This window comes from Echinococcus granulosus, assembly GCF_000524195.1.
Source record: "Echinococcus granulosus chromosome Unknown EG_S00154, whole genome shotgun sequence".
Lineage (NCBI taxonomy): Eukaryota > Metazoa > Platyhelminthes > Cestoda > Cyclophyllidea > Taeniidae > Echinococcus > Echinococcus granulosus.
Window position 1 is genome coordinate 125,349 of NW_020170534.1, and position 25,785 is coordinate 151,133.

At 43.6% G+C, this 25,785-nt stretch overlaps 2 protein-coding genes across 2 annotated transcripts in view; one reads left to right on the top strand and one right to left on the bottom strand. All coding sequences in view use genetic code 11, as the record gives it.

The window, feature by feature from the left end:
* EGR_09577 (Eukaryotic translation initiation factor 3 subunit K) overlaps positions 1-1,797 on the top strand; it is a gene marked incomplete at both ends in the record, with an annotated part of 2,262 nt that extends 465 nt beyond the window's left edge. Inside the window, 2 exons of the mRNA XM_024498826.1 lie at positions 5-137; positions 1,481-1,797. Coding sequence (XP_024346766.1) covers positions 5-137; positions 1,481-1,797 — 450 coding nt within the window. The remainder of the gene's footprint in view (positions 1-4; positions 138-1,480) is intronic.
* Positions 1,798-4,244: 2,447 nt separating this feature from the next.
* Positions 4,245-25,785, bottom strand: EGR_09578 (Dedicator of cytokinesis protein; the record flags this gene model as incomplete). Its single annotated transcript, XM_024498827.1, has 36 exons — positions 4,245-4,313; positions 4,666-4,804; positions 4,882-5,146; positions 5,224-5,475; positions 5,549-5,846; positions 6,611-6,847; positions 7,448-7,557; positions 7,798-7,910; positions 7,985-8,331; positions 8,761-9,063; positions 9,162-9,308; positions 9,412-9,500; positions 9,724-9,797; positions 9,867-9,920; positions 10,152-10,460; positions 11,645-11,777; positions 12,258-12,500; positions 13,495-13,884; positions 14,560-14,847; positions 15,375-15,489; positions 15,573-15,947; positions 16,021-16,257; positions 16,897-17,035; positions 17,523-17,845; positions 18,550-18,804; positions 18,900-18,978; positions 19,182-19,354; positions 19,457-19,633; positions 19,805-20,250; positions 20,603-21,096; positions 21,169-21,416; positions 21,486-21,773; positions 22,656-22,889; positions 23,952-24,035; positions 24,624-25,000; positions 25,749-25,785. 36 exons carry the CDS (start codon positions 25,783-25,785, stop codon positions 4,245-4,247), a joined length of 7,941 nt encoding a protein of 2,646 aa, XP_024346767.1.

Sequence of the window (25,785 nt, forward strand, 5' to 3'; positions counted from 1 at the left end):
CGAGGAACCCATCCGTACGATTATTACCCTTGGGACGCTTCTTGAAACCTGCCAATTCCAGAAGTTTTGGGAAAGTTATGCGGAAAACAAAGATGTTGTTGGCAACATTTCAGATTGGACCAGCTCTGTAAGAAGCTGTGAGTTGTTCTTTTTTGTTCAGATTGAGATTCACTGAACCACATCAGATGCTTTTTACCCTAAATTTCGTGAATTGGCTTGATAAGCCAGTAATGTTCCCGCTTGTTTTCCCATACTTTTTCCTACCGCATATTCTGTGTCCGACGATCCACTCTATCCATATTTACTGACCTCTGTTTTATTACATTATGTCTCCTGCTTAAAAATGTTTGGTTCCTATCACTTTGCGATCGGTTTTGCCTTAGGCCGATGTTTACCCTCATTACTTCGGGGAACTTGCAATCTTGTTATTATTTAAATGGCACATGCCCTCACTTCATCATAGTAGGCTAAAACTCTCAGTTATTTAAAGCCAGGTTTCTGCAATGAGCAGGCCAGTTTTCTTACTCTAGCTATCTTTGGGATAACAGATAATTTATTTGCCTAATTGTAGGTTGCTTTTCCTTTTTTTTCGCTTTGAGCTGGTTTTCTCCTAAGTATTTGGCATCCGTAACTATAAGTTTTTTGTTGTGGGGAAGAGCTGTTTTTGTTCCGTTTTTTAAGTTGAGTGAAATGAGAAATTGAGAGTACCTTTACTGTTTGTTCAAATATTTTCATTTCGTCTCTTCTGAGCATGAAGTGAATATCATTTGCAGCTTTTGGATTGTATATACCGTGATTATGTTTAGCCTCTATCCATTGAAAATCCTCACCTTGCACCAAAAAAAGTTTTAGGACTTGCTAGTTCTAACCACTACTGAGTAGGTGATGAATGGTACCTCGTTTGTTTAAATTGCGCTCTTTCCCTTTTAACTTTTGTGCACGACTGATGGAGTAAATGATCTCCTTTATGATGCTGGTCATCGGGCATGTGGCCGACGTCAGATTGGTGTGTTTAAGTCTAAATTTCAAAAATAATGTCACCCAATGTCTCGCCATTCTTGCCAAGCCTTCATTGGTCACATTCTCACCAGACAAGTTAAACTTCCTTGATTCCACAGCGGAAAGCATATTGGAAAAGCCGGTAACTATTTTGGCCTTTGTATAAACGGTTTCACAATAATTACGCCAAGGAAGTAGTAATTCATTCGTAAAATTCCATAGGCCAAAGTCTGCTTTTGAAATATAGTTAAAGTGGTCAGTGTGAAGTGATATGTATTACTTCCATTACATCTAATTCTAGTTTGCATTTTGTGTCTAGTACCGTTTCAGCATACATTTCCCTCGTTATACTTCATTTCTGTGACACTAGGGTTCTGATTCCTCACCGTCCCCAAAAAGAAGAGCTAAAAACTTTTGAGTTTAAGGGTTGGGTGTGCCTTATGCCTAAAGGGCCCTCTAAATAGCTCCTTTCTTTTTACAGTCATTGCGTATGTAATCGATACGACGTACGAGCGCATCTCTAAGAGCCTGCTAATGGCCCTGTTAGACATCAAATCGAAGGGGGAGCTGACTTCTGTGGTTGAAACGCGTCATTGGAAGCTGCTACCTCCCTCATCGAAGGAGGGGGAGGGAAAGGATGATGAGGAGTGGATCTTCATCACTAACCACGAGGCTTCAGTGAAGTCGACCAACATCAAGGAGAAGGTCACCTTCGACGCTATGGCACGCAGTGCTCACGCCTTTAAACCTTCTGTCGGCCAGTTCTTCATTCAAGAGCCAGATAAACAGACCGCATGAATGGGCGCTGGTGGTTTTGGTTGGGTCATCGGGCGACTATACAATAAAGCTATACCTTCGTTAATTTGTCGGCTTGAGCTGTCTCGATCCGTTTTTTGAAGTGGTGGGTTGAAGTCCCTTTTTAAGGATCAGATAAAAACACTCAGGGCAGTTTGAGTCACTAGGAACCAGCTTTACTGCCATTTCTCAAGATCACTTTGTTGTAGGTGGTGATAGTTTTAGTGAGTTAGCTGTAGCGGTACGTTTCTGCATCGGGAAAACCCCAATCGGTACTATTGGAAGAGCTGCTTTTACTATCGCCTTTTAACATCTGAGGCTTCTGATGCATCTTTGCAATGGATGTGCACTCTCCGCACTTTTCCGATGAAGTGCAACATTGTCGTTCTCACTATATGACTGCAGTTTTTTTCGAAAATCCAAGCGAAGAGCTTTGGGGAATTGCGATATCTTCCTGGCTTCGTAAGCTGCATAGCCCACAATGAAATCTTCACTCTGTGGTACGTATTATGCAGGACTCAGGTATTTTTTGGCTGGTAAGTTGCTAAAAGTGGTAAAAGTTGCCTTCGGTTTTCGCTCACTGCCTTGTGTGGCCCGTCCACAGCGTCCCACATATTCAGACAATCCAGCACCGGGAAAGTAGTGAGTCCAAAAATCATTATCAACGCATAATAACGGCAACAGATGGATCATCACATGAATGTGATCCGTGGAATAAACTGCCAGTTGCCACGTCTTTGTCGAGGTTATAGGTACGGTGAGTAGAGTAGCAGCCAGTGCCTTAGCGTTTCCGGACTTGCAAAACTTTCATTTGAACGTGGCTAATTGGCATCCAAGGCGAGCAACAACAGCTCATTCGTATCTTTCAACAATTTTCTAAGCCTTTTTTAGTGTGGTAGGCATTTGATACCCAAGGCATTGTTTCAGAGGACCACTAACAAACTGAACTTCCATTCATCAGTGTCATATTGAGGAAGTACGATGACCTTTCGTTCTTTAGTCATAAAAAAAGCCAACAAAGTCATACCGCTAAAGAAAATTTATTTTTAACGTACAGAATGGCCGAAAGGCTGTAACCATGACCAGTAGACCACATCGTCTAAACTGAAGTAGAAACCGCGCGGAGAATGATGAGTCCGATGGGTTAAACATGGCAGAAAAACCACCTCTATTCCAAAAGGCAAGGCGTTGACGTCTTCATGTGACTTTCTAGAGTCAGTTGAATCAAAGCAACATAAGACAAAATGAAGGTATAATTATAAAGCACGTATCTGCCAAATAATGACAGCTGTCGGGCAAACATACCTGATAACTGGAATCCCATGTCACTTTCTGTGATTGAAACCAGTAGACATGCATCCGCTGCCTGGGTTTGTAGTAAAGCCACTTTCAGAATCGTAGGCCTCGCAACATCTGCAGATCCGACCCGAGGGCTACAGTGAGATTGAAAATGCCTCGCAAGCGTTTGTTAAGCTAATTAAATGAGAAGTTTGATGCAACCTTTTCAGCATCTGTCATCTAAATCTGTTCGACTTAATTCCGAGCCATGAAGTTCATCTAAGTGCATGCGATGCCTATTTTACCGTTTAAAAGATGCTCACCAAAACATCTGAAAACCTTAGTTTTCGATATTTTCGCACTAGAAAGCCCTCTTTCTCATTTTTCTGACCTTCAAAATAAACTACACACCTATCCTTTTTCAATTCCTAAGCTAATTATTTGGCTCAACCCTCTTGGGGCTGTCAGATTTTAGGCTAGGAAAACCAGTTGACCTTGCTCTTTAAGAACGTACGTGTTACAGAAGACAATCCAGTGACTATCGTGTGACTTATCCTTCAACCTGGGTCGGTTTATTGCTACACTAATAGGATAGGGAAAGGAAGGCTCGGAGAGGGAATAAGTTGTCAGAACGACTTCCGTGCTCCATATTGGGGTTATAACACGCCTTGTGCACACTTTCGCTTAAAACACAGAAAATCATTTGAATAGTTCTAAACGAGTCTATCAACCAGCATAAGGATAGGATATTGCACTTCTCTAAAGTAAATCACCCTAAAACTCATCATTTTAGTAGCCATTGCCTCGATCCCAAAGCAGACCATGCCTTCCTATCCATTGCATTGTTTTGATGGAGCTAAGTAAAAGGCAGGGTTGGTATTTTCATCTAAAAATGCTAATCTACCTCTCTTTACGTGTGGTAAATGAAGTTTTTCCCCCATAGCCCATTTTCTTACTGATAAACCGGCTATACTCCGTCAGAGGAAAGACCCACTCTGCCTGCCTTTAGAAGTAGGTCGGTCTATTGATTCATCAAAAGGGGAGTTAGGCAGGGACGGAATGCAAAGGGAAGACAAGCGGACATTGGAAAGTAATGGGAAGGAGTGGAGTGAGACGACAGTGGCGGCGGCAGAGAAAGACGAGTTTCTGGCAGAAGAGGGGATGGAGGGGGGTTATGTCAACGACGCCCAAGTGAATTGAGACTTGGGACCAACCTGGAGACGCATCTCATCCACCACCACCTTGAGGAGACAAAACCATCGTAAGATGGGTCAGTAGAAAGAAGTATGGCTGCAGCACTGGGGTTAAAATCATAAGAAGCTCAGCCGAAAGACTTCTGTAATCAGCAATAATAATGGTTAAAATGCATTTTTCTCTCTAAATCAAAGGTAAAAATTCCACTTTGGAATCAGCATTCAGTGACATTCACAATGATAAATGACTGCTTTTATAGTACCCAAGGGTTGGAGATGAAGTAAGTTTGAAACATCCCCAAATACGCACAGGTAAAGGAGTTAAGAGATAAGCAGAACTCCCACAACCCCAAAAGTAGACCTGATTGGTAGATGGCAACAAAATGATTTCAAAACCAACCTCTTCGTTAAGAAGGTTACTCAAATCCACTCGATATCGGTCAAAGGCATCATGCATTGCATTATACTTTTCCGGGTGCACGCGCAGCATTACCGATCGGTACCGTGTTAGAAGCACCAGACAGACGGTGAGGAAATCACTAGAATTCGTCAACCAAACATTGCCATTTGCGCACATAACCAAGCAGTCATAATGCTTAATTGCAATAAACCCTACAAGAAGAGGCGTTTGAGTCGACTAATCTTCTCTGGTGGGTGCAGTTGGGACCGTGAGGAAGCGAGAAAAGAATGCGCGTAGGCCATCGGTCCCTGATTTACAGTGGGCAGCAGAGCACCCTGCAACTGCATATCAAGCAATAGGGGCACTCTGCATTCCCCCTTGGCGGTTGTCTCTACCCAGCTTTCACCGATGTCACCCACTGGAGATGCACCAGTAGTTACGCATACTCCTCGTTGATTCTTTGTCGTCGAAAGATGAAGAGCTGTTGAAAACAGTGAAAACCGTTAGAAGTATTCCGCAATCCACAGCCAGTGACTGATAAATGGGATAGACGCTTACCTGAAACGTTAGCACTTTCCTGAGGCGCACACGGAATGTGGGCGGTCAGTTCTCGCACTTTAACTTGAATCGCGTCGATTGCAGCGTCCAGAGGGGACAGATCGATATCGCGGCTGGAGACAATTCCCAGACGCGAGCGAAGATGTGGAAATACCGCTTCCGTAGTCAGTATCGTGCGTCGTTTCCACTGCGCGGTCAGATCGTCCGTCCGCTTCGGTCCGGAAGACAGGAGACACGCGTCTGTAGACATGCCTAGAAGGACAGTAAATTTCACCTGCATATCTCTTATTGATAGGTCCACGCTCTAAACTACGAGTTTTTCAACCTGGTTGCATGATGAAGGGCGTTTCAAAAAAGAAGTCGCGGACATCGTGGTGAAGGTCAAAGGAGGTGCGGTGAGTGGTGATGTCTGTAGGCATATACGGTTCCACGAAAGTAACCTGAATGTAGGCCTTCCCAGGCGAGAGCCTGGAGGGATCGATGTGATTTTCGGTCAGCTTTTCCACGTGTCCAACACCAAGACGTTCTTCATGGATTCGGACTTGATTCTGCAGAAACACATTGATATTTTGCCATGCCTCCGTTCGATAGATATAGGACTTTCCCGCAAGACTTTCAAAACTCTGTGTAAAAGATGAGGGCATTAAAAAACACAGAAGCCAAGTCCACTTTTCGCAAATAGATTAACTGGCAATTGGAATGACACTAATGCGTTCAATATATGAAGGGAAGATAATTATATAAGAGGTAATGAGTCTGGGAGCTTCTGGTAGGTGAATAGCGTCCACAAGACCATAGTCAGTAATGAAGCTGGAGGAATGCAGCGAGAGAAAGTGGATGCAGAATGCTGCTTCCGTGAGTATCTACTTTTAAGCATCTGTTCTTACCTGGAGTGAGGCCCTACAATGGGGTTAACAAAGAATATACAATCCTAGCAAGATACATCACCGAGGTTGAAGAAACCAACGCACAGCCAAAGTCCCTAACTCATGGGTGGCTTTTCGCGTACTGACCACGTTGTGATAGTCAAAGCAGAAGAGCGACCATAGGGAGAACCAAGGGAGGGAGTCATGTATCAAAATGATGTTTGTTTAAACTGTGCAATCTGAGAGGTTTCGACTACTATCCCGGCAGATTAATATGACGCTTATGATTTTACTCGTAACGGGCGACCAACCCATCCGTACGTCAATGCTTATTCCGTCCGCCTTCAGAGCACTCTTTAAACCCAAATAGACACAGAGGCAGGGGAGCAGGCAGACCGGAGAAGCATTCAGAGCTAGACAGTGGTAAATTGAGGGATTATAAGGCAGACACAAGGCCGACGGAGACAGAACTAGGGATAAGTAAGGCCAGAATGGAAGGGCAAAGAGGAGAGGCCACTCACTTTCCCGAAGAAGGTGACTCGGAAGTAGGAGGCAAACAGACGCTGCCCAGAAGCTTCAGCGCGTGCCGTATTCTCGTATGCACGGCCGAGATGATGGTAGATGCGCGCCAGCGCCGTATAGTCCCGTCGTGTCTCGTACACCGGCGTGACAAGGGCATAAACAGGTTGCAGGGCCTCAAACAAGCCTGCTGCCTCCAACGCTGTTGCCGCGTCTGCCACGTCGCGCAGCAGATCCTCCTACCAACGCCACAGTTAATGTGAGACTTGACCTTAACTCACGAATCAGTAAGTGATATCTTTTATCCATCCACATAAGCACCATGTCTAGCAGCCTTTTGAGCCCAAAGAGGAAATTATTCCCCTGTGGCAGAAATGAGCGCTAAATCTAATCAATGCCGCAGTCTACATTCAGACATTAGAGTAACTTACCGCGAGAAGGTCCTCCATGTCTTAACTAGACCCTGATCCTCCGCACACAAGGGACATGAACCAGGAGAAAATAATCAAGTTTTTTTGATCAAAATAGCCCTGAACTTGAGTTCCCCAGTTTTCTTCATTTGAATCCTCATGACTCACATGCCTAGAGAGTCGTTCAGATGACTAACTACCTGCATGTTAGAAGCCAAATCGAGGCATCAAAGTTTTCGAATAATATAGTGAGAGGAATTTCCTGATAATTACGAAAAAAAGTTGAGCGGCTGATTTCATAAGATAACATGATGCTTTTCAACCGATAGCAGAGGTCATTTGATGACAAATTCCAACCCAATGAAAACTTAATCCCACCCAAAAAGCCATGGAGAGGTTTGGAAAAACACTATAAACAGGCAAAAACACCTGGTTGTAGGAAAGTTCAATAATTGCCGGATCACAGAGTAGCGAGCCTTCTTCCAGTCGAATATTCGCTGAAACCTTGCAGAAGGCATCACAGCCTTTGGGAAATTCACCTTGAATAGAAAAGAACACAAGTTAACATCACCAATACCACTAGTACTGGTTCCAACTCAGTGTTTTGCGCAAGCAAATCACAAATCATTGATTAAAGTCATCTAGCCAGCTCATCGTGTACTCGTGTTTTTAGTTCACTTACGCTCCAGTAAACCTTAACAAAGTAATACAAGTAGGCAATGAATGCAGTTCCCAAAGATCAGCTACCTAAAGGCATTTAAGCGGCAATAACGACTCACCCCTCCTGTTAAGGTAGTCAGCCATGAGAGCAGCAATGTGCAGCTTGGCCATAGCCACCTCAGCCATATTCTTTGAGGCCAAATGCAACTCAGCCAACTTTTCTAGCCACGTCCTACGAAGTTAAATGTCATCAGGACAAATTTCGCCCACGTTTTATGAATGGACAAAAGTTATGATGAGACGCACCGTCGAAGGACAGGATTGCTGGCATACGACTTGGCTAGGGAGTACTGGAGGTCGATTTTACGATAGAGATCATTACCATACCGGCGCATCTCTTCAGTGGCAGTGAGTACGGTACGAATACGCTTGATGAGATCCTCAATGCCCTCCATGAATACATTAGCAGTTGGACCGCAGAGCGGGGCCTGCAGCAAGGCACCTTGACTTATCGACCGGGCGTAAGTTGATTCGATGCCACTACCGTTACCGCCGCGCTGGATGTCCATCTCTGCGAGGCTGTGAAGAAGACTCAAACTTGCTTCGAACTCTGGACCGATGTCACCGACCAGTTTGGAGAGGGAGATGATCAACTGTGGACGATGAAGAGGGGAAAACGCAATCAATTTATAAAGCATGAAGTGATTCTAGTGTAGATGTGGCGCCTTTATGCAATGAATAGGTGGGTGGATTAAGCGAACAATTAGGTTGATCTATGAAGAATTTCTTCTGCAGTGTATTGAAGTTAGCTTTAACCCACCATTCACTTAGTCGACTAATTGATAAATCATGCTTCATGAGAAAACAAGCTGATAACAAAGATAAATTCCCCCCCCCCCACCCCCCCCAAATTAACATATCTGTCAATTAATGGAAAAAAAACCGGAAAACAACTCAAATGAATTGAAGAAAGGTTGTTTCAAGGATTGAAAATCAAGGACCACTTGTCACCAATTTTTCGGCTGCATAAAATATCAAGCACTACTTCACGAGGGGCTAACTGCATATTAGCCACTTTTTACCTGCAAATGCACCCTCTTGAATCCTTTCGATTCAAAGGCTTCAAAACTGGTCCGCCACATGTGGTAGATGAGACCACAAGCCTCCAGTCGAAGAATGTCCACATGGACTGCGCTGGCTTGATCAAAAGTGCAACGACTACTGTGCGACGACAGGGTGATGGCAGAGGTGCCGACGACAGGGGTAAGAGCGGTAGGCGATTGACCCCCTTCTTCGTCGGTGCAGGGTAGGAGATTGAGGTTTGAGGTACGCAACCCCGCCATGCAGATCCGCGCCAGTGCCTCCGTAGTCTCTGAGAAGAGCACCTAGTGTGCGAATGATAAAGTAATGCATATATAAGTTCCCCACTGTAAGATAATCAGGAGTTCATAAATGAAATAGCACTGTCTACGTTCCTATGTACCTTGGCGAAACGCGAGATAAAGACGCGAAGCGAAGCGAAGGTGTGCTTGAGTAGGCGCTCCGATTGGCCAGTCGAGAGGAGACAGACATAGACGTCAAGTATACCTTGGAAGACAGGATTGGAGGGCTTTCCTGTCTCTAAGTCCCTCTAAATAATCATCATAAAGGTTATTTCACAATTGAGGACTCAAAATAATTTACAAACTGGCAGAATTAGCTAAGCAAAACAGAGGAAAGGGAGGAGGACTTACTCGAAAAGTGTTGCTCATTAGGTTGAGAACATCCAGAACAATAAGACCGGCCTCGGTGGCCATATTCGCTTCCAACAGCACACGATATTCTAAACATAATTTGTAAACAAAACGAACAATTTAATTCACTGAGATCCAGGAAAGTGGCGTTTAGAGGACGCGTAACTCTCTCCTTAACTGAGGGAAACAAAATTTAAAAGCAGTTATAATAGGTATGTCCCATGGGTCCCAAGTGTGAACTCGGGGTACCAAAACGAGTTGCTTTAAAGCAACATCGAAACTGAAGTTGGCCACGAGCGAAAGGGCACTTACCACTATCCAAAGTGGCAGATTTTGGCGGTGAACCCAATGTTCCACGCTGGGTGACTGAGCTAGTACTAATTGTACTAAAGGGAGCACACAGAGATACAAGTTGCATTATCAAGATCAAATCAAAGGGAAAGATGCAAACCTACTTAAACCTGGCGATGCACTTTCGTCCGCGATATTTCAAGTGCTGGATAGCGAACCTAAAAGGGAACAAGATAAAAAGTAAGTGGAACTCTAAACACAAAGTGGACTTAGCTCTAGAGGATAAGTATGACACTTGTCCTGCTGCCAATATTTAATATCTGACGATCTTTGATGATTTGGGTAGAATTGCAAACATGTGGTTTGTTGTTAATGTGGGAGCGAAAAATTAGAACCAACCGACAAAGTAGCCTCCACCTAAATGGCTTCAGTGAGTTTATAAAACATACGTAAGGAGTTTGAGGAAGTCGGCACGTTCAGTTTCGGACAGACTGCGCAGCAACGCAACGACAGGTTCCTCGGCCAGGTTGGCCAGGAGTTGGAGGAGACAAATGTAGAGGTCGCGTTGGCACTTGTCGTTGAGGTGGTGTTGAGGGGGCAACTGATGTACATGAGGATGGCGGTGTATGTGCCGACGAAATGTGTACTCGAACTGCGTTGGTTCAGTCTGGAATCCCACTTTTGAGGAGGACGATGACGAAGATGGTGGTAGCGGAGGTGGTCCTGCTGAGGATTGAGGTACCTGAGGAGGCCGTTGTCTATTAAAATTGAAGGAACGCATGATACCTTTCGATGAAAGGGGGGAATAAATAGTGGCTGTGAAAATAAGTCAAATATCGTGATTAGCCGTAGCATCAGGCGGAATTTTAGCCATGGTCACTGGCTTTAAAGATCGTACAATCCAATCTCTGCTATTTGTATCCATATGTTAAGCACCAACTTGGAAGCGTGCAAAATCTAATTTTAATGGCCAGTTTAAGATAGGAAAATTACACAATTTGAATCCAAGATTTAAAAACCTATCTAAAAGTATTTGAGGTGTAATCTTTAGCCCTACATTATGGTAGTGTCCTCGCTGCGCCGCTACACGCAGGCCCGCATAATTCAGAGCTCCATACCACTGATGATAATACGTAAATAGTTTTCATGAACGCCAAACCAGAAAACTATAAGTTGTAAAACGTGGTCGGAAAAAAATACCACGCGTTAACGATTTACTATGACTCTATCAAGTAAATATTTCAAAAATCCACAAAGCGTTGATTAAGATATTTAGAAACTGAGAGGGTACTTTCAACGTTTTACCTATCTAAAAATCCCACAAATGGAGAAACTGTATACCATTAAAATCAGTCACTCTTAGATTGCACATTTAATAAACTTACAACCGAATCACTTTGAAAGTCACGACAACAACTATGTGGTCGCAAATACCTACGTGTCGTTTATTCACTTGTTTAGAGAGGAAAAAAATTGAGACTATTCATACATTTATCTAAACAAAACCTTAAACTGATTACCAGCGTTACAATCAAACACATAAAGAATGTAACTTGACAAAAAGCTGGGGGTCCATCAATTCAAAGCCAATTCCTGCATCCAAATTTCAGGGAAAATTCGTATGAAGATAGAAATAGAAAAATGAATCTGGGCGTGAATACCACGTCAACTTTAAAGAATAGTAACAGTGACTTGACATTATAAATTAGTGTTAGTTTAATTGCAAGAGCTCTTTAATCTCCATAGGTTGTGCTTACGCATGACAGTATGACCGCCCGATCCTTCTAGGAGTTAATAACAATTCCTCTATAATAGTGTGCTTTAATCCAACTCCCTGGATAACACTGAGGGCCATACAAGATTTAAATACCTATTTTTATTTTTATGAACTGGTATTTATGGAGCCAACCCTGATAAACTAATGGGATACGCAAAAACTGACCCTGTTTTGGCATCGTGTACAATGGAGGGTGGCGGAGGGCGCGATTGACTATCGGCGACATCGACCTTTTCCGAGGGCAAGACGCCCGCCATTTCAAGCACTCGTTCTGGCCACTCATCGTCATTTTCGTCAACTAAAACGAAAAATGCTGGCCACACATCTGGCGTAAGTGAAGTGACTTCTCCCTGCTTCACGAGATGTAGCCATATTATGCAGATGAGTGAAAATTTCCCCCATGAATAGTGTCAATAGACAGAAAAACCATACTACTTATGAAGGCGATAAGTAGACTGATCAAAGCAACAGCTATCGCGATTTCGTGCCTTCCAAATAGCTAATTAACCATGATTTTCAGCCAAGGCCAGTACCAATACTACTAATGGTGCTCCTAGTAATGTGTCAACGCGGAGACATATTTCATGCCGACTTAGCACCGAAACTTTATGAAATAACTACAACTGTTACCATAATGGAAAATACTACGATTTTGTCGTATGAAAATGAATTATCGGGGGCTGAACTCGCAGTCTAGAGGGTTCCAACGAAAGACTACGACAAATCTATCATTATCAATACTTTTATTGCCCTTAAATAAACACGACTGGGTACTTACTATCGGAGTTGTAGTCACCATTGCTATCCCCACCACCATTGTCGCCGCCATCATTTGCGTACCAGTAGTGATTGGAGGAGTCCACCCTTCCAATTTCCGAATCCTCATCTTCGTCTTTGTTGACACAGCCACTGCCGCCCTCCGTGAGAGTCGCTGTGCTTCCAAACTTTGCCTTAGCTGCTATCGTTGTTGATATTTCGTTTGGCAGACGCCTACGTGGTGCCACATACTGTAGCGAACCACCTGTAAAAACAGCAATCTTCTAAATGCAGGGAAAAGCATTCTCAATAGGTTAACCTGTGATTGACCAGTAGTACTGAAGCATGATAGCAGGATACCGGACCGTGCGATTCCGTCTACACGTTGGCTGAAGAGAGCTCTACTGGTCTCCCAACCGTTTCTTAGGCTTACTAACTCCTTGAACCGCAAATCACACGACGCCTTCAGAGGCACTTCGAGCGCCACATTGGTAGCAACGATAAACGAATTCAGTAAAAAGGACTAATGGTTTCGATTTCGCTGGCTGGATGATGCGCGAAACGTTACAGGAGGAAGGCGTGTGCTTTGGATGCTTAAATCAGTAAAGATCCGCGGGAGGAGGACTGCCGAAGTCGTAGTGACTTCAGACAATCACCTTAACCTCAAATTCTGCACAGCATCAAACGAATCAAGGTAGGCCATAAGGAGCTGTTAACAAAATTGACTGAATAGTTCGTAACGTTACAAGAAGTGGAAGCACTGAAACCGCAAGAAAAAAAGGAATAAATTGAGGGCTTTATTCTGTAAATCACTTTTATTGCCCACTCATCTGTGATACCGAACCGCCAGCGTCCAGTAACACTCGCTCAAGGGAACAGAAACTTTGAGACGTTGAGGTTTGTGCCAAAAGGTAAAAAACCCAAAGATCATTCCAATGAAAAAAGGCTACCGCTAATCAAATCCCAAATATTAGGCAGTTGCTCTTATTGAAAAGGCTGTAATTGCTTACCTTTTCTCAAAATAAGCGCAAAACAATAAACCAAACAGAATTCCTACTTAAAGCTTGCCGAAGCTATTGAACTACCCGAATGTTTCAAGCACAACTTTGAGTAAGTAGGACAAGTTAGGCTTATACTACTTGTTTTAGCCCTCATAGCAGTCTATTCTGCACCCAGACTCCAACATTCATCAATTCCTGATTAAATGAGTAGATATAGAAAGTGCATCATGAAAATGCCTCGACAAACTGAAAACTTACCTTTATTAAATCCAGCGATCTGTTTTAGTACCTCCGGTGCCACCTTTCCATCAGGACCGATGAAAGTGGAGGAGGAGGAAGAAATGGAAGAGGCATTCGATCTTCGCTCCGAAGAAGAATTAGACGAATTGGATGCCGACGTAGTGGGACAAGAGAGGGAGCTTATACTACCATCAGACAGCGTAGTCATATTGCTTGGACGCGCTATCGGGGCCTTCTTGTTCGTCTGTCGTGGCTGCTGATGGCCGCTGTTGTGATTGTGGCCGTGAAGCTTTCGCAGCTTGTGCGACGTTCGCGACTTGAGTCGATACTGTGAATCACAACCGGTGGCATCACCCAATGAACTGACACCATGACTACTCACCTTTTCTAGCTCGCGCAATTGAAGACCTGCGAAAAAAAGAGAAACAATGGGAAAGTACATTTCATCAAAAGCCCCGTAAGATAAATGACTAAACTTTCAAACACGAATTCGGTTCTATTGATTGAAGCACTTTCAGATGAAACTATGGATAAATGTGCTAAAGATTTGCAATTGTTTCCCAACACAACCTCCACCATGGAGCGAACCAAACGGAAATAGGGGGCATTTGATTGGTAGTAATGCGATTCACAGGACAAACTAATGAGAGATGAGTGAAGACCCCGCTTTAACAGACAATTCAATGCTTGGCATTCATTGGCCGAGTAATCTGATCAGTCAAACAAGGTAAATAATGTGAAGACGGCTGTAGGGAAGGTAATCAAATGTATCTGCATTGTACCATACGCAATTGGCAGTAATAATGGTTAAAAGTAATCAATATTTTGACGAAATTAAACTATTTGAGACGAGAGACAAAGGTGTGGTCTACGAACTAAAGAAAGTCTTAAATATGTTGAATTTAAAAGCAATCAAGAGAATTCCGTCAAGTTATCTGCAGAATTTAAACATCATCAAAGTGACGACACATCGAGTCAAAATCCGTAGAATAGATCGAATAGATGGCACTGAAACTAGGAGTCGGCCAGCAATCGGCAAAACTACCAACCCGAAGCAGGAGACAAAAAATCAACACTTCGCACCAGGCGGTCCTAGCGCATTGATATTCTCCAGAGCGATTTTCACCAGCGGCAGATAGAGCATGTAAATGCGCGAGAGCAGTCGACGCGAGGTGGCGTAGCGTGGGTCAAAAGTCACCTTAGCGAGTTGAGCAAGGAGGAGAAGGAGGGGTTGACGCAAACTCCGAGTGGAGACTGCACCTCCCGCGTCTGCACAGCCGGCCAGCACGCAAGCCACCTGCTGCAGACTCAAGCCCACCACAAAGTGCTCCTTACAGAAACGTTCACTTAGAGTTAATTCCTCTCGGCGATCTTCGAAATGAAGGGTGGGTGGAAAAATATAGTCAATACCTATTTCCAGGCGACTTCCGACAATTAGGATGTCAATTTAGAGTGCACTTTCGAAGAAAAAGCTTGTGCTACTAATTTTTTTGTGGGTAGAATTACAAAGCTCGATGAGGTGTGGCCGTTATTCGTTTAAAGTAAGATTGAAGTACACTTCTCCTCGAAACCACTCAGCAGGATTCAAACAACATGCGTCAAAGTATACTGAAATTTGGAGTTTCGACTGGGCGGGGAACCATTCCTGCTTATTTACAATATTAAAAATGGATCTATTCCACTTAAATGAGTAGTAATAGCCGCTTATTTCAATGATGTTTAATTGTGTTGCATAATTAAATGAGCAAGTGCTTCACAATTCTTAGAGAGATATCAGAGTACATTAAATGCTTGTTTGCCACTAACATAAGAGCGCTGTTTCCTCCAGTGAACACCGCGGGCAAAAATGAACATGTATTTGAGCTGTAGCAAGCTAAAGAAATAGCAATCTAGCCTACCTGAAAGGTGAGGACTGAGTGAAGGCAAATTGATCTGGACAAAGAACTGGGTCTCTGAAAATCGCTGTAACAGACGGTAGCGAAGACAGTTGAAATTATCCACCTCAATGGGAGACTAAGTGGAAATAAACAAGTGGGAAAGCAAAGCCCGACTACCTCCAAAAGTAGATTTGAATGCGTTTAAGCAAAAGCATTTACCATGTTGTGTCTAATCTCCAAAACTGTTAGCAAATCCCTCAACCGCTGCAGCACAAAACCCCGATCAATGAGAAGAAGCAATTTTTCCAGGAAATCGGCAGTACTATCAGCCAGTTCCGCACCCAACGTTTTAGCAACCTTTGAATGCGTGTTGGAGGTCTCCACCACTTGGGTATCATAGACACCACAACCACCACCCGGTACAGAGGACGACTGACTACTACGGGTTGAACCAGTATCGGAAGGACCGCCTTCTGAAGCCCCTTCATCGCGTTCTGCACACATCTCCACCATCCATTTGCCAACAAGTCGTAAAAGGACCGTCAGATCAGTCTTGAATGCAACGGACAAGCGCCCCCATTCCTTGCGCTCAAACTACGGACAGCCAGTCAAATAGAGATTAAAACCAGCACCATTCAGGTCAATTCAATAAAAAATATTCTATCACCTTGTATCGACTGGAGGAGCTGAGGTGTTGAGCCAACGACTTAATAATCACTTTGAAGAAAAACCACGCGTTAACAAAGAATTTGTGCGCAATCTCAGAGGGACAAGAGGGATCCACCATGAGGGCTATCATTCCACGCACCACGGCGTGGTGGAGAAAGTGGGCACAGGAACCAGCGGTGGGGAGTTTGTAGATGTCGGAGGCCGAGGAACAGAGGGTGCTGGGGTCCAGTGAAAACTAAAGCAAAATGGTATTTGTTTTATAAATTTCCATTCGAATAAGAGAAACTCTTCCGACTTTTGCGAACCAGCTACGACGCTAGTGCTATGACATCTGTTCGAGGTATTTATGCTGCTAGACTTAGCCCTTCTGTTCGATCAGACTGAGGCAACATTCCAATTCGCGATTCCACACCTAGACGTCACAGATGGCATCTACCATCGATAAGTAACAAGAGAAGAGCTGTCAAAAGCACCACCAACTCTTACAGCTGCCAAAGTCTTGAGTTTTGCACAAATTAAACGAACTCCAATAACGCAAACTTGCAAATGAAACAATCAAGTACGAGTTCTTTCTGTCTACTCCGATCTGATTACCACGCTAGCGATATGGCGATCTGGTCGTGCCACCACCCAGACTATTACTCCTCCGTCCATTATGAATAGCAAAAATAGAGCCACTTCCAGATTTGTGCGTCCTTAATGGGTCTTCAAAGACAACGCAGGCGGTAAATATACGCACAAAGTCGTCACTAACCAGATAAATACATTTTGCTAGGTGTAAATAAAGAACGAAACACTCAAATTTGGGCCTAATCCCCGCATCAATCAAAATTTAATCATGATATCAAGGTACAAGATGTAAAGTAAAGCGTACTTCAAGGAAATTCTTCAACAAGACGGGTCTTGTCGTGAAGTTTTGGGTTGACTTTGAGAAGAGGGACGCGGAGGGAGAGAAGGTGGTGGTAGAGCCCGAAAGAGCATCCTCGATGATGCACAGAATCAACGAAAAGGTTCTAAAAAAGTAGGAGAGAAAAATAAAACAGGAAGTTTGTACAAAATTCAACAGCACTTTTACACCTTTGCAACAGGGAGTTCTCCGTCAAGAATCTTCCAAATGAAATTAGAAATTTAAAATTGGCAGCCAAATACCATCCAGATGATTGTAAAGGCACGACCGAAAATAAATGATAACACTTTGGGTGTCACTTCATTGAATCTATTTTTGGATAAAATTCATAGGTTTTACGCGACTTTTGCATTGAAACAATCATTGCATTAGCTTGAACTGTTTGTCCATTGAAAAGATTAATTAGTTGTAAAAGATAACCAACTTGACATATACCATGAAGTAAAATTAAAAGTTTGAGAAATCTTTTAGGTTCCTATATTTAAATGCAAAATAAATAGTAGCAGTCTATCCGTGAATCGAGTCATCGCATATGTTTAATGTTACTACTATTAACTGGTAGCATTGATACCTAATAAACAAAGACCGCTCACCCCACAGCAGTTTTGGCAAGATCGCACACCCCACCAGGAATCATATCCTGGCAAAGCGCCAACCACTGGCCAGCATCTCCTGTTACCGACGCCGTACTCGTCTCCAATTGACTCATTGCAGAGCTGACCAGCAGTACCTCGAGAATCTGGTTGGCCAGTGCGGGAAAAAACTGAACCAATGCATGGCACTCCACCAACAGGAGCGATTTAATAGCATTGCTCAGTAATTTGCCCGTGGTGGTGTTTATTCGGGAGATGGCAACAGAGGGGAATAGGGATCGTGAGGGGATGGACGACTTATCGTCGGTAGTGAAACGAACACTCTAAAAGGAAGAATCCGATTTTGAAAGAATTTAACACTAAAGAATGGTAAAGTGGAAGCTCTGGTAATGATAGGATACATCTTGCTAATGCTATCAAAGAGCAGACGTCAACAGAGGAAGTCAACATTAGGCTGAAGTTCAAGACAACGAAGTTGACTTCCAAGTCATAGAATTTGACAATTTAGCGTAACTACGAGAATGGTCAAATAGTCTTGCCTTTATCGAATTTCAAGTTCAACCATGTAATTTCAACGAAAAAATTTCCAGGACAGCTAAGCACACTTCTGCTAAAAAGTCAGCAAAAAGAAAGTATGAGCTGCTCGATATCTACTCAATCAATCGGCAACTGCTCCAGCCCGATTAAAGTACTTAGAATATTGTCCAAGATCCATTGAAATTATATCAAATCTTAGGTTTATCAAGAAATCTCACAAGACAGGAAGACAGCCTTCCACCACCAAAAAGGCGAAAAAAACATCACTTAATTCACTTAAAATTCATCCAGTCAATTGGCAAATCTTACAGAAGGCTCAAAATCAAGGAAAATTACATCGGATTCCAAGACTCACCAGCTAATAAATCACCTGAAGTTCCACGATTACATTGCTGACTTTAAATTTAGATAATTCAAGAGGACCTACCAGGACAGTCAAACAGTCCTTTATAAACGAGACCGTCGTAAAAAGAGTAAAGATTACACTCACCCTTGTTCCTACCGGAGCAACAGCATCAGTAGCAACGGGCACCGTGTAGACGGCAAGTTTGTAGGCACACGTGTCGAAGAAGGACACCAACTTTGCGTCCAGGCTATACATTGTGGAGACGGGCTCGAGGGCAAGGGTGAAAAGGGGTCGCTTGTTGTCCAGCCATGCTGGCTCGATTCCAAAGGTGGTAGAGCTTAAACGCACGTCATTACCCATCGTGGACGAAGATGACTGGTGATTAGACATCGGACGACGCTGCAAGGGAAGATGAATTAAGAGTGAAAGAGGATGCGTGGATAGGTGGATGGATGGATGATCAAAGAATGGATGCATGGGCTAAAGCGACTCACGGTGGACTTAGCTGTTGCATCAAGATACCCATTGGGAAGATCCTGGGAGATGGGGAGCGAGATAGTACCAGAGACGAGGCTAACATTGAAAAGGAATGTTAAACACAAAAGTGAAAGTATAGAAATTCAGCAGAAAAACGACAAAATTCAATATCAATCGCCAATTTCTAGTAAAACATCATTACTTAACTAAGACTGTCAATTCGCAGGATTAACGACTGTTCTTCTAATAAACTTCTTGATAAAAGGAATTGAAAAAGCGAGATCACTTTTCAGCCTCACCTGCCATCTTCGTTAAGTACGGGAAGCCAAGCAAAGCCAGTGGAGGATTCAAGAGCCTTCTTTGTGGAGGAAGTCTTTTCAGTTGAATTAGTAGCCAGATCGCAGCGAACATGATAAAAACGGAAGAGAAGGTGATGCCGTCGTGTCAGCACTATCGGAAGACACACTTTCGCCTGAGGTACAAGAGACGAACCAGTGAAACGATGTGTACGTGAAGCTCGTAAAAGGTTTTCTTCATCACACAGAGGTTTCAACATTAATTAGCCTTAGAACACTTTATGACTTGCCTCATCAAGGAAGGTGGGCGAGGAGTCGTGATGCAGCACAGTAGTGTTGAACCATGTGTCGAAGGCCGGTTGAATTAGGGAAGGACGGGTGTAGAAGACCTTCAATGGTTTCGCGTCTACTGCATCGCTCTCTCGCATTTCCATAAAGCAGCACAAATTCCGTGCCTATAAGGGTAAATCATTTATACCCGGTGTTTAACCGATTACTTTCTAACAAAGTAATAATAGTTTAAAGGGTTTACGAGAGGGTTAATGTCACTACAAACGACTTAATTAAGGCAATCATTGCTGCTAATTTCAACGAAGTAATTATTTTATTAACTACATTAAACTTACCCTCCCAAAGGAATGTTTAATAGCCATGTTGAGAGCTTGTGGATATATGTAGAGAGTGTGCACGAAGCTGCGATAGGGATCAACCAGTGAGAGGGGGGGCTGATTGAACAGAGTCCCCGCTTCCTCAACTGCAGCGGCAGCCGCTGCCGACGCCGCAGCACCCACCACTCCTTCCGCACCAGCCCCGTCGTGAGTCACACCACTGACGAGACTGCTGAGCTCAAGAGAGGCAGCCTTAGCGAGTACAGCGGAGAATCGGAGGAAGCGACTGGCAGACCCCGAATCGGTGCCGGTGCCATTGGCAGTGGAACCGTTCGATAGTGCGGAGGATGTGGAAGTAGTCGATACCTCAGAGCGAAGGGAGGACATGGAGTTGCGTTTGTTGTCACCGAAGAGGAGGAAACTGCTGCGTGCGTTGTTGTAGCCGCTGCTACCGTCGAATAAAACTGATGAGGTAGAGGGAATAGTGAATAGCATATAGGCGCAAAAATTAGTGAAATTGGATTCTTATAGATGCTAAGTCAAAATAAACCATGAAGAACAGGAGCAACATTTTCTCTTAACTCGTATCAGACCATTATCATGAGAAGGGTAAAGATATCCGTGCCTTGCAACGCAGAAAAAGCCCGTGACAAGAATGGATGAGCCCTAATAATTGGTTCACGAACAAAACACGAAGAGACTAATGATAATAATCAGAAAGGCAACATAAAAGGTAGCTTAAGACCAAATTTCTCCAAATAAATCACATCAGGGGATATTAAAGTTCTAGGACGTTTAAAACGATGGGAAACAGACCTGGATCGAACGCTCCATACGAATTTTTTCCTGCAATCACACGCACCTTTCGCGTGACGAACACCTCTACCTCCTTCACCACCTCCTCAGGAGAAAAGTCGTTGACATGAAGAAGGTTAATGGGCCCCACTTTCTGCATCTTACCACCATCGCCTATCCTCTGCTTTGAATGTGCTGCCTCCAGTTGTGAGGTCACTAGACCGACCAAATATTGAGAGACAACTTCATTCGAGACTTCATTCACTGCCACATGGAGTTGTATTGGTAACACCTCAGCTTTTATCGATTTTTCCAGGGTTTCCAGCACCGCTGGAGTCAGTGACAAGACCAGCTCCGTTTTCCTTGTCCCCATCATCGCCTCAGCCGAAGAGGTTTCCTTGGAGAGGGTCAGAAGTCGAGCGAGCTGGCGGACCGACTGAAGGAGGGAGGGTTCGGAAACCTTAGAGGAATCCATTTTGAACAGAGGTACTTGTGTCTCTTTCGAGAACAACCACCTGCGAAGACAAAACCACCAAATTAAACGATTCCAACAGACATCTCGTCTAAATTTAGAAATGATTACCGACCTGGCGCCCCATGCGAAGGGCATTCGATAGCGACCGAGGAGTTTGGAGTAGGACTGCATAGATTTATGCAGCACGGCGCCTGACTTGAGGTCACTTGAGGTAGGTGCGTTTCCTGCGTCCATGCCACCACTCGCGGCTTTCATGTACTTCTCAGCGGCCTGGCTAATTCCGCCCACAAGTACTTTATCCACACGGAATACAAGGAAGAGGTGGTTTGCACGGATGGCCGGATCAAGTGAGAGAAGCGCCTGTAGCAAGACAGAGAAACAATGACATCCATTTCAATAGCTAAAAGGTAAATGGAATATTATCCTAACGGATCGACACTTGGCCAGCTTTGAGGGCATAGGAGTGAGTGAACCATGCGGATTGAGGGGTACAGGTGGAGGGGGAGCCATTGTTTTCCCTCCTGGCTGGTGACTAACAGGCTGGTGATGGATAAAGGGAATGGTGTCGGCAGTGTGCCAAGGCAGACGACGGAAGACCTCTGGAGAGAACATGGCCTCAACTAAAGGGGAGTTGGGATTCCAACAGAAATCTTCGGATAGACGGGTACCACTGTCAGCTGTGCTGGCAAGGAAGAAGGAGACAAAAAACGGTTCCGGCTATGGAAAAAAAAGAAAAAGAGGAATTAAAAAGGCGTAATTCTATGCAAACCTGAAGTCACTTGAAATCTGTTGCAAAGCATAACGATAGCATTGATTGGCAAGAAAACTTTTGCCGATAACGGGCTTTGTAATTTTGATATGAACTTGGTCAACAAATGCTGCGAACTTGTGACCGGATAGGTCAGTAAAAATTTCGTGTTATTTTTAAACGAGTTCCGTCATGGACCTCACTAACGCTGACAAATTGAAACAATGACGAAGTGTTGAACTACTGAGCAACACCCAATGTGTTTTTCGATAGTTTGAGTGAACATTTCTGTTCTGATAGGTGAATTTAAATGGCAAGGTGCAGCGAATGCATTCAATGCCCATGCAACACCAAAGTACCCCTTGGCGACACATATCTAAGGGCCTCGATTCAGATCACTACCAAAAGTAAAAAGTTAAGAGAAGGAAGAGAGAGTACACATGGTTATGAGTATGAAGAACTTTGAAGCAATGGAAGAAGAATAGGAGGAAATGCGAAGAGGGGTGAGGAGGGAACGCTTATGACTGATTTCCCAGGTAGTCCACTTTATTACTGTCATCCTCCAAATAAAGAACAAATTAGGACAAATTAGTAGTGACTTCGAGGCAAAGGAGGGCAAGAATGATTAAGAAAAGGAGTTAGAAAGAAGAACCGTTTTATCGATTTTCTGGTTGATTCATTGCTGTCATGAATGCCTATGACCTCTGAAAAAAAAACTCATACAGCTTAAGAGGTGCATTTAGGGGAGCGAGCATCATCGACTCTGCCCAAATCTTCACTTTGAGTACTGTCAATAGGCAAAGTTATTTCTTTCAACGCTAAAGGAAGAAAGTAGGGGGTAAGGAACGTACATTATCAATTTCCCAGGCTCCAGTAGCATCTTCAATGGAGGCACGAAGTCCTGTCTTGAGAGAGAGGCATGTGACCAAGAAATGTCGTTTACTCTCGCTACATGCGCACTGCGGCAGCAGTTTTTGCACACTCGGCGACTCCTCCAAAGTCGAGTTCTCAACGCTCTCCAACAGATCAGCTGTCTGCTGTCGACGACGTACGTACTCGCTTGGCAGCTGGTTGTTGTAGGGGATCTAAGAACATTAAAAGACATTCACGTCTTAGTTTACAATAGATACACAAAGTTATGGTAATCATGATAAATGTCAATGGTCCTTTGATCAAACCTCAAGAGTTTCCCGTCCTCTGGTTGCCTTGTGGCGATAAATTAGTCTCAAATATGAGGTTTTCAAAGATAAATAATAATTTTAGTGAATTGTGCCACGAGCACTAACTCTCGTATACACCTTCCCCATTATAGGCCGTATAACATGGAACGTACTACTCAGAAATCGCACACTGCTACTACTGAAAGTAGCTATTTTTTTTCTCTACAGCGTAAAGTCCTGCCGCTCACCAGTACTATTCACTTAGCAACTGGGGGTGCTAGAGATAGCACAAGACAATGTCTTTATCAATGCGTAGTACGGCAAGATGTTGTAGCTCATTAGAAGCTCCGATTATGCCACCCAAGCTTCCAGCCCTCCAGCTCTTATCCGTTGCCAAGGCAAATGAATCTTCATGCACTACACAACTAGCATTTGACTGAATATCCGACTAACATATCTTCATGAATAAATAGGTGTTTTTAAGAAACTCAGAGATGCCAAAATGTTGACATTATCCATCTCGGATGAGGGTTGTATTTTTTTGACTTGCAGAATGTTTGTGCATATTGCCTTGTAAAGTCATAACCCTTCTAATTATGTTGCAACAAGTGCTCTATTCTGACTGAAAATCACTAGTTTCAACTGAGTCACCTTCAAGTCGAGAAATGAGCATTTAACTAGTGCGCCCCATAAAAAAGCAGAAATAAAAGCCACTTGACTTTTGAGCTCGACTTTGTCGCATCACGCACTCGAGATTTCTGCTGTATTTTAAGAGAACCGGTGAATTATAATTTATTGTAGTTAATAAATCTTCATCAGCACCAATCATGGTAAACAAAGTCAAAGCCGGTCAACACATCGAAATCGAGCGAAACACACTCCTAACTCAATTTTTGGGTCAAATTTTTCTACTGAGCTCATCCCTTTACAATATTTTCGACTCACTGAATATTTAGAAAAATGATTTTGAGATAACTTTAAGCTTACTTGAAGATCAGGACAAACTGACAGGAGGTTAAGACGATTTTGTCGCCGCTGGTGACTGACGAATAGTTCGTTTTCTTGAGAAAACTAAAATAAGCATTAAGTGATATGAGATAAACCACTTCAAGGGAGCGCCAATTAGCCATCAATTAACCTCTGACCAACGCATACATAATTGAGACAGTTACGTATGCACAGTCCATTAGCACAGTATCTATGCGTCCACCATCTAGCCATTCACCCATTCATCCACCTCTGATTTATTCACAATTTACCAATCGGTACTTCATCTGTAACCATTTTGGCAAGTAGAGATTGTGATTTGGGGGGTTTCCAGGCTTACCTGAGCACAAAAACAAACAAATATAAGGCCCGTGAAAACCGTACATCCATTGACCTTTGGTGAACCCACCAAAAATTGGGCCATCCATACATTCCCCATCTGGACATCCACCAGTCAATCATCTAATCCACCCGCGCGTTGACCACCATTCCAGTTAATCCATAACCCGTTTATGGCCTTCCCTTTCACCTTCCCTTTCATTCACCAACTGTACGTCTCTACCAACATCAGCAATTAAAAACCCAACTCTAAGCCATTCACGCGGCTGTTCATTCATTCCTCTTATCATGTTCCATTACGATGACCAAATAATTAATGGAACCGCCACGTACACGTTGGAGAGAACTTCGTACTAAGTCTCTGTCCAAAGGCCGTGCATCAAAGCTCCACTTTCGACACCCAGACACTTCTAAAGTCATCGCAGCACCATTTGCGTTGCCAGTGGTGGCATCAGTAGCATCAGAAACTGAATAACTGAGGCTCAGACGCGCTTTTTCCGCATCTAAGGCGGCTCTAATCGCAGTAATCCAGGCATTTCGTGTCTCTGTGCTCTCGAAGCACAGATAGGCCTCGTTGCAGCTAGGGGAGGATGAGTAGGACGAAAAGAATGATTCAAAGTGGTCGCTAGCGATGCGCTGCACTCGTGTCGCTGAGTAGTGGTCGAGACGAATCCAATGGCGACCGATTCTGGCCACCGATTCGATGGCATCTGCAAGAAAACAAAGATCCAATAGGTTTGAGGGTGGTGTTGAGACCTATTCCGCTAAAATTTTGAATACTCTCACTAAAGCAGGCAAGTGAAAAAAGGGGCAAGAACACGACATTTAGAAACACGCTTGTGAATCGCCAAACCGTATGCATTCTTCATGGTGAGTGGAAAGCACTTATATTAATGGTTAAGGCTTCGATGTGTCTCGATAGAGAGATCAGCGATTTCAAACGTTTCCCCACATTTACTAATAAAAACCTCTATACAAATTGCACAGTAACTTCCCCTCACGATTTGCTTACCATTATATTCTGCAAGGTAACAAACGAAGTCACTGGGTGTTTGCGATTGCCTATTTGGAGCACATCACTGAAGATAAGGCTGCCATGCGGTATTTACATAGAGATAAGCTTTTACTCAACCTCTTCAATGCATTAAATCATTCTTCACTACTCGTGATCGTGGCTGTAACTGGACGTTCTGAGGGCTCTGAGTTCGTCAAATCAAGACAAACTCTTCGATCCACTCAGAGACGATGGCCCTAAGAGAACTTTACCTTCACATTAAGTACACACGCCGACAACCATGAATTCCTGCTCTCTGTATACATTTTCTGCTAGGAACTAACTCAGCATATAATGAAACGACGTTCTTCTTTGGCATAATTTACGAATTTCGCAGAATGGAGGTAATTATGCATGAATTAGGCTACAAGAACGGCCGAATTACCGGACAGTGGTCATATTACGCGACCAGGGTTGAACCGTGGCTACTACCCTAGTCAT